The sequence below is a fragment of the Plectropomus leopardus genome, chromosome 16 (genome assembly GCF_008729295.1).
Source record: "Plectropomus leopardus isolate mb chromosome 16, YSFRI_Pleo_2.0, whole genome shotgun sequence".
In the NCBI taxonomy this organism is placed as follows: Eukaryota; Metazoa; Chordata; class Actinopteri; order Perciformes; family Serranidae; genus Plectropomus; species Plectropomus leopardus.
This window is the reverse complement of record NC_056478.1, coordinates 22,491,996-22,505,186: the sequence shown is the minus strand read 5'-3', so window position 1 is coordinate 22,505,186 and position 13,191 is coordinate 22,491,996. Positions and strand designations below refer to the sequence as shown.

The window sequence follows — 13,191 nt, the reverse complement described above, 5'->3', positions numbered from 1 at the left end:
CGCTGTCATCTGTCATTGTGGCTTCTGTCAGCTGTCAGCGAGCTGTTAACTGTCTGCAGCTCAGTGGATGTGATTTATCTTTTGCTGTGCAGAGGATTGTGGGTCAGATTAGCCAGAAGAGCATGCTGGCTTGCATATTGGTATTCTTACGTCCTGGTATTTTTGACATGCTGCATTTGGCATAATATGTTTTGGGACATACTAAATCTTTTTCTGGCATGCTAAATAGTCTTGTAGTACGGGTGTTAAAATGCACAGTATCTGACGGCACAACCTCGATCAAACTTCATGAACTATTTTAAGTATTTTGTTTTTCACAGGAAAACGTCAATCATTGGTGGTATCTGTACGACCAGATGAAGGTGTTGCTACTTCCCGACTTATGTCCTTGGGGGGAAAACATGTTGTTCTCCAAAGTTTGGACTAATTAGGCTGAGTGTCTGCATCTATCAAAACAAACACCTATTGGAGCTTCTTCTGCTTTCTTAATTGGCTTCTTCCTAAACAAACAGTCCCATAACCCCAGGGTAATATTTAAATTTTGGGGGTGGGGGTGGGTCATTTGTTTTGTTGTTTTCTAGGCTTGAAGGCATCAATTACTTCCCAAAAGGCTCCTCTTGTACTTATGCAGCACAATAAATCATGTTTATACTGCACGTGGTCACAATTCAGACTCTGAGGATTTTGTTTTAAATCCATAAAGGATTCATCTTGATATATATACAATAATTTCCATCCATTCTAATCCATTTGCCACCATAGCTTTATATTCACTGTGAAGTAGAATTGGTAAAATCTTCCTCCATTAGCATATCTTTATGTATTTAATACCACCAACTTCATGCTATCAAACACAACAGGAAGTGGTCAAATTTGAATGTCTGAGCACATAAGATGAAACCTTATTGATCCATGAGGGGAGGTTGAGTCATGACAACAGCAACATGACAAAAGTGTTCATATCTTTTAAAAAAGAATCAGTCATTATATCCTAATGGATTTGAACATGTGTGCTACTGATATGGGAAGATATTAAAGGTCCCATATTGTGCTAATTTTCAGGTTCATACTTGTATGTTGGATTTCTACCAGAATATGTTTACATGCTTCAATGTTATATAAACTAATGATTTTTCCCATCCACTCTGCCTGAATATACCTGTATTCACCCCCTCTGAAACGCTCCATTTCACCCTGTCTCCTGAAGCCCCGCTCCTGAAAAAGCCCAGTCTGCTCTGATTGGTCAGTGTGTCCGAGTCTTCCACATCTGCTCTCTCTGTGTCTCTGCACTGTCACTGAATCTGAGAAATGACTGAAACATCACTGTAGCAACACCTTTTACCTTTACATAGTGTACTTCTGACATCACAAATTCACAGAAGACGGCTCATTTACAGGCACAGTTTATGAAATACAGACTGTGTGCATTTCTCTATGTATTAAACATTTTTGATATTTGCTGATATCAAAATGCTGATAGTGCTTTATAATAAAAAAGACATGAAAATTAGATTTTTACAATATGGGACCTTTAAGTTAAGATATGAAGAAAACAATGTGCTATTTACTCTGTGCGATTAATGAGTAAGTAGTGTGCTAATAAAAAATATTGATGTCATCAAATGATTTTTGGATATCGATTGATGTAGCTATAGAAACTGAAGATTATGATGATGGGCAACGAGAAAGTGAATTAAAGTACGAGCAGATATATATTGATGTTTAGTTGAGGGATACAGGAAACGACGTGATAGAGATGAAAAGAGGCATGAAAAGAGACTGACAAAGGATGAGATGATGAATCAGTATTAGAGGAGGAAACAAGAAGATAAGAGAGATGAAAAAAGGAGAGAAGAGAGGAGGTGATGATGTGATGTAATGATATCCTAAAGGTCTGCCTTTGAAAGGTGAAGCCAAGCATTCAAAAGGTTACATTCTTATCATTACCAATGTTTGTCTGGCCCAACAGTCCCAGCAGGATCAATGAAGGAGCAACATGTCACCTAGTATGTAATTCATGTGCAAATATGAATGATTGCCATATTATCTGCAATTACTATTCAGCATTAATCATCAGTTCTGTGTTCTCCTATGAGGAAAGGATCTGAAGCCAAATGGAAGAAATGATTATGGTCCCCTTTAGTTTAATTCAAAAGAACAGTGTTCTGGTATTTGTCTGCAGAGATGGAGACCTTATTTAAATACAGCCAATCGAATCTTGGAGTGCAAGCAGTGACGTCACTGTTCTATCGCAAGCAGAAGAGACTGTCACACTGGCCGAGACGTCAGCGTGCTGCACAACACAAAAGTCACTTAACTAACAACCCACACTGGCTTTGCTGATATGTCTCCTCCTTATATACCTTAAAAACATGAACACATGTCTAATCTGAGCATCTAATCTGCATCTGAGCTTGCTGAATGAGCGACCAGACAAACATCCACCAGGGACAGGTGCATTGTTGATGTCAGTGTGCGGGTTACGTAGCTAATTGACTGCTGAGCTGCAACAAATTAAACAGCCTGCAAATGTCACAAAGGTTGGTCAGATGCTGGTGCGGTCCTTATTCTTCAATACCACCAACAGGCTGTCTGCCCCATGACATGATGGCTACGGTTCCCTATGGTGCAACACTAACTCTCTCTTTCCCTGCAGTGTAGCACAGTTACTTTCTCGTTGCCTATGATATTACACTAACGCTCTCTTGTTCCCAACAGTGTAACACTGACTCTCTGTTGTTCCCCAAGGTGTAACACCTGCACTCTCTTGTTCACTACAGTATAGGACTGACACTCTTTTGTTCCCTAGAGTTTAACACTTGCACTCACTTGATCCCTGTGGTTTAACAAAGACATGCTCTTGTTCCCTACAGTGTAACACCTGCACTTTCTTGTTCCCTACAGTTCCCTACACTGGCACTCTCTCGTTCCCGATGTAGTGCTGGCACTCTCGTTCCCTATGGCATAACACTGACACTCTTCTGTTCCTTATGGTATAACATCTGCACTCTCTTGTTCCCTACAGTATAACACTGACACACTCTTGTTGCCTATGGTATAACACTGACACACACACGCACACGCACACGCACACGCACACACACACACACACACACACACACACACACACAGAAGATATGTTCTTCTAACCAACTGAGACAAAAAAGATCATTACTGATAGTTCCCTAAACATGTTTTTTGGTTTTTTGTTCCTTTTAACAATATAAAAACATGGATATCTGTGTATGTCCCAGGCAAAAGTACAAATGACTACCTGGACTTGTGCACACTAAGTTAACATGTTTTCTATCATATTTATCATTGCTAATGCCAAAAGAGCACAATAAGAGGAGGTAATATGAGATCAATTCTTTAAATCTATTGCTTGAGCTTTGTTAAAGCATTGGTTTGAAACACGTTCACTATTCTAAATACTAATTTGGCTCACTATTTAGTATTCTGAAACCACTCAAATATTCCTGGTCGGATTAATGATAAAGTCAATTTAGATGAGGTTCGTTGTATAGTTAAAGTTCTCTTAAATATATAAATATTTAGAGGGCCCATTGATTTAAAGGGGTCAGATTTACAAATTGCTGCTCAGAGTTGCAGTCGGGGCCGAGAGATCAGTCCAACTACAAATGTTTGTCAAAAACAAAGAGTGTGCAGGGAGCGCAGAGACGAATCATTTAATAGAGTCTGAAAACATTTCAAAGCAGATCTATAATATCTGACCTCATACTGTCATTGCTTGGCTCTCTTGTGTGTGTGTGTGTGTGTGTGTGTGTGTGTGTGTGTGTGTGCGCTGCTGGTGCTCCTGCCTTCCCATAATAACAGGTTTGTCCCAAAGCTTTTGCAAAGCAGCCACCACATCTCATTCTTTGCATGAACAGCAGCTAAAACATGCATCAAGATTAAAAATGACCAAAACATGCTTACTCACACACGCACACACACTCACTCACACATGCTGTAAACCTAAATACCAGTGCCCAAAAACACGTTTCTTGGCATGCGATACACAGACTGCATGTATTCATGTAGAAAAGCATGTTACATAATTCATCATCATATTAGTTCACACCAGCGACCAATCACAGCCATCATCAAGAAACAAGAGAAGCATTTATTGCACCACAGAGTTGAGAAGTAAAGCCGTTTTCAAAATAAAACACCACCACACACAGAGGGGACAGTCCATGATAGCAAAAGACAATATCTACTTCATTAGAAACTCACGTAACAAAATAGTTTTTGTGTCCTTTGTACAAAATCCCATTTCGAGTTGAGGAGAAAAAAGTGCAGCGTGTGCAACATGCTGAAATTTAGATGACGATGAGAGGATGAAGAGTCACAAAATGACACAATGCACGACAAAAAGCCACAACAGATATTAACAGCAAGTTTTATAACTTCCTAAACAGAAAAGGGAAACCTGTCAGCATGCACACGGTTAACATGGTTACACTAACGGACACGTGGAGAGGACAAAAAATAAAAACATGCCCCTTTTGCATTCCAAGGCCATTCTTTGAAGCTTCAGTTGGGACTCTTGTGTTAATGTTCAGTTATAATGTTACTTTTTAAATGTTCATCACTTGTATTAAAACATGTGTGATGCTGCTGATGTCTCTCAGTTCAAATGCGCTGCAGGAACATGCAGTTGTGTCTGTTTTTAATCACAATTGTCCAATCATAGTTTAGAAAAAGTAAAACAGTTTAAGTAATTTGAGTAATACTCTGTATATAAAGACTTTGGATGCTGGTTTCTTTTTTTTTTACCCTTTCCAAAACCAAAAATAGAATAAAAAAAACATAGAATAAAAATAATGCATTAAATAGTTTGTTTATCTGCTGGTCCATAAGATGTAAATGTTAGCATGTCTGGCTAACTAGCTTACAACCTACAGTAATAGCAGTGTTACTGCCAGGGCCAAGGCATTTCAAATTACATTATTTTGTGGAATTACTAGATACATTAAAAAACCCTGTTCATTTAGGCTAACATTAGCGACTCTTCACTAATCTGTAGCAGATTTGGGGAAGTTTGCTAATGTTGTTACCTGAGAAAGTGTATCATTTATCAAACATGCTTTGTCCAAAAAGTTCCTTTTCTTATTACATAAAAATTGAAATTTATTTATTATAAATTTATTTTATTATTATTTATGTGAAATTTTTTTCTTATTTACACTTTTGCCTCGCAAGTGTTAGCTCTCAGTCTTTTAGCACAATATCATGTGACCATCAAGTGCACATTTAGGACCCCTTCACCAATTTTATTTTAAACCAAAACTGGATAAACTATAAAATCAGCCAAAGATGACATTTTGGACCAATTCATGGAACTAATTTTTGTTTATTTAGCTAACTAACAACAGTTAATAACCTCTGCTAATGACATTTATCATTTAAGCTGACAAAATTGAAGCTGCTTTTGTCTATCGTGGCAAAAATCAATCAAAAATGACTACGATTTTGAAATCATTGTAAACTGACAGGGGAAGCTACAATAACTAAGGGAGCTTAATTTTATACGACATGGAGCGTTTAAAAGTGTCTAGTTTATACTCTGCTGCTCGTGATGACAATGACTTCATGCTCCTTATGGTTTATGAAAAGGCCAGACTTGGCAGAAAGGAATGAAAATGTAAAACATCAGTTTTTGTGCCACTGTTTCTTTTTCAAAGCCAGAAACAACAGACAGTTCTGGCGGGTTTTTCTTTAATTTAAGGCTTTTGAGAGAACAAATGGCCTAAAATACAGTTTCTACATTCAAGGTTTGACTCTGAGCTATGAGTCAACTCATTAAAAGTGCTTTAACCTCTTAAACCAGCAGGAGTTTTCAATTAAACTGAGGTCTGTGATTGGATGATTGATGCGTGGATTGACCAGCTGCTGCCCATCGGGGCTGAAAAGGTCTCACCTCATGAATTTCTTGGGTTCGGTGGGAGGGGTCGGCGGGGGAAGAGGTTTGTTGGAGTTGAGTTCAAGGTGGGGGAGGGGGGAGTTGGGGATGGGCTCTAGACGGCTGGGCTGGGCTGGGGGCGGGGGTGGGGGCTGTGGGGGCTGCCCACTGCCTGAGCCCACCACACCCACGCCCATACCTGCTGCCTCCAGAGCCCTGACATTAGGAGAGCTGCTGAATCTGCTGGCTGCTGTTTTCTCATTCTTTTTCTTTTGCTACACAGAAAAAAAAGAAAAGGAGGGGCATGGGGGTCAAAAAAGGAGCAAAAGGGAAGTTTGAAACAAAATAATAATAAAAGATAAGAAGAAATGGAGGGGAAAAAGGAGGGAAATGGAGTACAGGGAGAGCCCTGGAGGTCGTAACAGTCCATCCAGTGAGAGGCAGGAAAAGAGCAGCTTGCTAACTCGATCCTATTTAAATGCTGATCGAGTGAATGGATAAATCTGAAGACTGGCATCACTCAGTCTTAAAGCAGCAGTCGCTCTGTGCAGAATGGAAGTTCAGATGAAGAGAGATGTGTCAAAGCAGGAAACATCTCACACTAACAAAATGGCTTGGAAAGCAAAGGAGAGCTGGAGAAAAAAGTCAGGAGGGAAGAACAATCGAATTGGGTGGAAAACTCGCACACACACACGGTGAACACACAACACATATTCAAATATGTGGGAAGAAACACATGTAACAAGAACAAAAACACTGGAAGTTATAGAACCCGAGAGATGGTGTCAACAGTTATATACTGATCATGCAGCGGGGTCCATTCGACTCAGACATACTGTGGGGAATGACATATCGTGTTTTACAGGAGCACTGGGAGCTTCAAAGGCCCTGAAAATGTATTTTCTCAAACTGCTTCTTACTATGAGTGATGGGATCCTACACGAGCACAAAATTTAGGAACAATTTGGTCATTTCATGTCAAAAGATTCAGTTCGTTTCCATTTCAACAAGCAGAAATATACAAATCTAGTGTTTTATTTTCACAGTGTGTTGAATTTTGGATCACTTTTTAAACTGCGACAACTTGGATTAATTGCTGGAAATAAATGAGACCTTGGTAGGTACGACTGTTAGCCTCCATTTCATACCAGTGGTGCTGAAAAAACACCACATTTTCTGTTTATGGTGTTGTTTCCTTTCCTCTTTCATTGTCCTTGGTGACTTTGTTTGCACTATAAAAGGATAAAGTTGTTAAAATTGACTTTCCAATTTCCCATTGCCCTTTTACCATCCGCAATTTGCTGTAAAAGAGGCATGTCCAAAGTCACGCCAGCATCCTATCATAGCCCAGCGACTGATTTTAGATGGCCCACCGTTTGTCCGTCAAAATAAACTTTATGTGGCCTGCCAAACAGTATTGGTTAATCAAGCTTTTACTTTGAAACAGAGACAGGAAAGGTTGAGTAAAACAGGTGTATATGTTTTTCTTCATGTCTGTGACAGGTGTAGACATCGAAACTGAAGTGAAAGGACGTGTAAAGTCACTATAGCAATAAAAACTCCATGTTCACTGTCTATTTTAGCTGAAAACCGCACGATTTCTGCGGTAATCTAATCTGCGAGACTCAGAGATTTCTGTAGATGTGCCTAAGCAGTGCTGCTCACACAGACAATGTGGCTGCTCCAATCTGTTAACACCAAAGACTGCATATTAAGATGGACAACATGACAGCTCCACCAAAGTGGGGCTATTCAATCTCCATCGCCCCCTGGTGGCTGACTGCAGTATAGGTCCTAAGGCCCGCCCCTCCATGTTAGTGAATGGACATAGGCTAAACTGAAAACACAAAGTACGTGCCAAATACATTTTTCCCAAAAACGGTTCCTGTCACTTAAGGTAGTTCTCATCACCCTGTTGTTTGCTTTTATGATAATTTCGATTTTAATGAGTTATTAAATTATACAAAAGTGGGCTTTTCTGCCATGATTGACAGCCGTGAAAGTCAATCTGTGCGCTCACATTCAATGGAGCTGCTCATGATTGGTCGGACAGGTGTTTTGGTGAGAGCTCCCCCACCATGGATATTGCTATTGCGCAGTAACAAAACTTTCTTTTGAGTTGCTGTGGGATTGAACAGTATGGCAGATAACCCTGTAAAAAATCGCATCGAAGCTGACAGTCCCCTTAACATGATCTCATTTTTAACAGCAATTAGAATAATATTCCATAATTACTGTGGTCATGATTTGTGGTTTTTACAACACGATGGTACCTTTTTCGAAAATGTCAGCACTGATTGTTCTTCTGATCGCTCAGCACTGATGGGTGTGAAATGAGATGGAGTGGATATCATCTTTGCTATGTAGTAAGAACAAAGGCTCATCAGAGTGCCTCTGTGTGTGGTGAGTTCCTGGACATCAGGGCCTTACCTTAATAAGCGGGTTGATAACTCCTACGTTAGGACTGGCATTGAACACTTTGTTGAAGTTGGTCTCCCTGTTGACGAGTTCCAGCTGGTAGAACTTCTTATCGTCCTGGAGGAAGAAAACCATGTGAGCTGACGGGAGACTCGAGGGACTGTGAAAACAGTTGTTGTGTATATCCAATCTGTCAAAAACAAAAACTTGTGCTGCTGCATATGAAAGCTAAAAATAGTCAGGAGATGGAGTACTTTCCTTTTCCCACTTCCTCCTGTGTATAGCACACACATTACCTCACCATCAGCCGTTACCTACCACCAGTTTCTTGACTAGAGATTCTCTCTCAGACACCATTTCCTTTAGCTCAGCGATGATCTGCAGATCTTCAGGACGACTCTCCCTGTTCCTGAACTTCTCCTCTGTTCCTTCCAGCCTGTAAGACAAACAAATCAAAACAAAAATATAATTAGTGTGCACCAGAGGTCCACTGAACACCATTCTGACTTAGACATCTTATATAAATACCGTTGGTGGAATGAATCAAGCATATTTACTCAAGTGTTGTACCAAAAGAGTAAATATACCCGCAAACCCCTTCTTTTCCAGTTCAAAAGCAATGTATGTGGGTATTTAGTAGCATTGTTAATTGATTCAGGTTCAACTCTTGACATTTGAGCACAAAGTATTAAAATTCTGCATATTGTGTATAAATATGCATAGTGATTGCCCTCTAAAGGTTGAAATCTGGCTATTGCAATTGAATTTTGTTATTGGCTAATCCTGGTAGCAGGGGCCAGCTTCATTACCAACAGAGCCCCCTGTCGTTGCCCTCTCACCAACCAACTACTTAATGTGTGTGCAGAGGCAGGGAGGAGCTGTGGATCAAGAGGCAGCATGATTGGGTGACTGGGTGCGTCTCCGCCCCGCCCACAACCCTGCCCATTTTGACACTTTTTTCACAGAAGGGAGACACTCAAGCCAAAAGTGGGAGGTTTAGTTACTCTTTAAAGGGAAATGCTGCCAATTTTCAAAGATTTCTATGTTGTCAAAAGTAAAATATTTACCTCTGAGATGAAGTGGAGAAAAGAATAAAGTTCCATTAAAGGGAAATACTCAATCAAAGAAAAAAACCCTCATATTTGTACTTAAAGGGAAACTTGGCAGATCATCAACCAGCTCTATGTCACGGCAGTGTGTGCAGATAACCAGTGTTTGGCTCCCCCTTATGCCGCCAGTGCCTGGAGCCCCTCCTTCATCCAGCGGAAAATGCCTGCTAAGTAATGCTAACAACATCATAGAAATTAGAAGAGAATTGATTGGGCAGCTCCGGGCGCTGGCATGGGGGAAGCCAAACACTGATTGTCTGTACACTGGAATGACACTGAGCAAAGTTTCCCTTTAAGTACAAATTTGAGATACTTAACTTGAGTATTTCCCATTTATGTACCTTTATACCTCTCTTCCACTACATCTCAAAGGGAAATTTTAGATGTTTTACTCAACTGCATTCGTCTATCAGCTTTACTAACTTTAGAGATTAATTGAATAAACCGATTTTTTCCCCTTCTCTAAATTGTGAAACTAATTGAAAGTGAATGTCTCTGATAAACTGAAAGATGAAGTGTTCCTTTATGTGTCGAGAAAATTCTCCTTCTTATTAAGCTAAATTAATTTATAAACCCCCTCTTGGATCAGCTGAAAAATGCATCGTTGCAAAGCTGAAAACAGGGCTGTTTTTCAACACCATGAAAAGTTGACTTTTTAGACAAACATAGTTCTCACAGGACAGCCCGAAACAAACATCTTCTGGAATATGATGCACTGCTGTAAATTAACCTACCCAACAGTATAAAAAAGGAGGTAAAATGGCTTCAACCTTAATCATTCATAGTTTGAGTACATTTCCTTACACACTTTTAGTTAGGTATGATCTGAATACTTCTCCCACCAGTATAATAAATATAATTAAATGTCAATTTGACATCAAAAAGGGCGGGAGTAAGAGACTGGTGAACTTGTTAGATCTGGCACTTTGTTGTGGGCATTAGATGGAAGCATTTATGAGTTAAGAGAATTGAATGCACGTACTACAGGGAGTAAAAAAGATGAGTGATTCATAGGCTCTCCTTTTTCATTAGCTTTTGATCAATAAAACAGTAATTGTCCTCGGTCTGTTCCCTTTCCTGCCCTCTTCCCCTCTCATCACAAAAACCATTAAGGCAGTTTGTAGGCTTAAATTAAAAAACAGTTCATCCGGAGGTTGTTTTTGTTCCATGAGTTATGAGAACTTTCAAAAACACGTTATAATGGATTTTTGTTCTTTCCGAGTGGCCCCTTTAGAGAAATCACCACTTGTGTAAAACCTCTGATTCATTTCACATTCGGTGACATTTTCCCAAATGCAACGCGTGCTAAAGATCGCTGAGCAGAATGGGGCATTAGCCAGTTCTTCATGCGAGAAACAACCAATCATAGGTGACACCGTTGCCTGTAAAATTACTCTTTTTTTCTGAAATTGTAATAAAAAAAAACAAAAAGCCCCTGAAAGCCTTCATTTGGCAACAGCAGCATGTAGTTTAGAGAAGTAATACACTTTGAAGAAGATTCTCAGTTTCAGAAATGTATCTTTTAAATGTTACCAATACATTAGATAAGATGTAAATCATAAATGCCCTCTACCTTACATCATATCATTGTGTCAGCCTTATTATCTTAAACATAAACTGTTTACCACAGTGTGTGCTGCAGTGGTTCTCAGTTAGTAAGCTGTGGTCCAAAAGCTGATCGCTGGTCCGTTCTCAATGGACTGCAACTGACTCATGAAAGAATCGAGTTTGTAAAAAACACATTTTGTACAGTGAATTTCTGGCATAAAGCTTTTATTTTATTTGTTTTTATTTGTTTCTGTGTATTCTTGCAATATATTTTATTTCTTTGTGCTCTAAGTCAACATGTTTAAATTTTGTTGAATAAAATTGAAATATGAGATTATTTATAATGTGTGGACCTTGACTTAAGGACTAAGGAAAAATCTGCACCTTGTGACTGGACCAGTTAGGAAGCATTGGTGTACTGAATACTTAGTTTTAGGGATTTATCTATTTTATCTATTCATAATACTGAAATTTTTAGTTGTGGTTAAAATTAAATGGATAATTTTGAAAAGGCTATTTTTTCTCTCTCTGAGATCTGTAAATTCAAGTTTAAATTAAACAAGAACATACAAAAATTACATCTGAAGCTCTGCGAGTTTCAGTAAAACACAAAATACTCGGAAAAATAAGCATGAGTCAGCCACTGACTTCAGTTACAAGTTTCATTTCTGGCTGTGGAGCCGTTCCTCTACATCTTTAGCTGTGAGCCTATTTCTAATTTTACCAAAACCTTATGTGACAGTGAGCTAAACAGCCTTTCACTTCCCACGCTGCCACAGTACAAGCCACCGAAGGGTGTCTTAGTGACATTTATGCCACAGTGTGAAGTCACACTTTGGTAAAGGCCGAACATAACCGCAGCTTGTCTTCCAGATAAACCCTGGTCTCTCCGAGGAATGTCCACTGCCAAACAGGAGCAGCCACTGGAGAGCTGCTCAGTGATACTGATACATACTGATCTGCACTTTCATCAGATATACTGTCTCACTCTGTGCTCGTCCTTCTGTGCTTCTCGGACAGCCGATTCATCGTGTTCCTCCAGTTTGTTGGACACTTTCTGCAGTTCAAACAACTGTCCCTTTTGATGCTCGAGCAGTGTATGTGTTTGAGATGATCGGATTTTAAAACAAAGAGAACATGTTATCATAAATTATGGGTGTAAAAATACAAACATTTGCATTATTTAACTGCTGAAAGAAGTATTAATGAGGTTTTTTGGCCACTTTGGCAGCAGAAAAAGCTGTGAAAACAACGTTCTAGTAAATGTGTTAGCAAACAGTGTCAATTTACATATTTAGCAGATATGAAGCAACATTAGTTTGATATTCTAGTAAATCATAATGGCCCCTTGAAGCTGCATTTATGCAAAGAAGATAAAAATAACAGGACGACACACGCCTTGTACAGCTATTTACACATTTATCAGACACGAAGCAACATTAGCATTCATGTTCACTAGCTGGTTGCTAACTTTGAATGTCTGAGGTTTGTTGCTTGGCAGGTAGTGTCCAGTAGTTTTATCATTTTTTTTATTCAGCCTATTGGGATGTTATCAGCGCATTAAATGGCAGGCAGTGTCCAGTAGTTTTATTGGTGTTTTATCAATCTTTTTTATTCAACCTATTGGGATGTTATCAGCCCATTAAGTGGTTATAAGCCTCATAGTTGAGCCTGAACTATTCATTCAACCAGTGCTGCACAGGTTGAGGGAATAGTTCAACTAAATTATTCTGAGAATATGTCGATGTGTTCATAAATTGTCATATACAGTATACTCTATAGATAATATGTTCAACAAATACAGATTAAAGTGAAGCAGTTAAATTGTTAATTCTCTAATACGCTGATGAAATGTTACTAATACTCTTTAAACTATCTGTAAGTGAACTACGCAAATTAAGTCTTATCGAAAGTTTCATTTCATGACCTGATAATGGCCTTCTCAACCTAATAGTAGGTGTGGCAGGCCCCTACTGACCTGTATTTATGCCGACACTGAACCAAAACAATAAAGTTGCAGGTTCCAAACCAAGGTAATGAGCTGAAAGATGCTAAAACGGGACCAGTTATAATTCTTTGTGGCTTCGTCACTACAAAGAATTCCATTTCACATTATCAAAACCAATTTGAAACATTGTTGCTATTGAAAAAGTTGAACATTGCAGCTTTAAAGCTACTCATTATGAGTAAATGGTTCAAGTTGTAATA

The 13,191-nt window shown here is 39.1% G+C and overlaps 1 protein-coding gene across 2 annotated transcripts in view; it reads right to left on the bottom strand.

Annotated features, from left to right (window-relative positions):
• Positions 1-13,191, bottom strand: part of fam184ab (family with sequence similarity 184 member Ab) — a 169,673-nt gene that overhangs the window by 2,162 nt on the left and 154,320 nt on the right. The window contains exons 19-21 of one of the 2 annotated variants that reach the window (XM_042503815.1): positions 8,645-8,762; positions 8,339-8,443; positions 5,927-6,183 (exon numbers count right to left, since the gene is read on the bottom strand). In XM_042503815.1, the coding sequence (XP_042359749.1) occupies positions 5,927-6,183; positions 8,339-8,443; positions 8,645-8,762 (480 nt within the window). The remainder of the gene's footprint in view (positions 1-5,926; positions 6,184-8,338; positions 8,444-8,644; positions 8,763-13,191) is intronic. The other variant, XM_042503816.1, reaches the window with a different exon arrangement.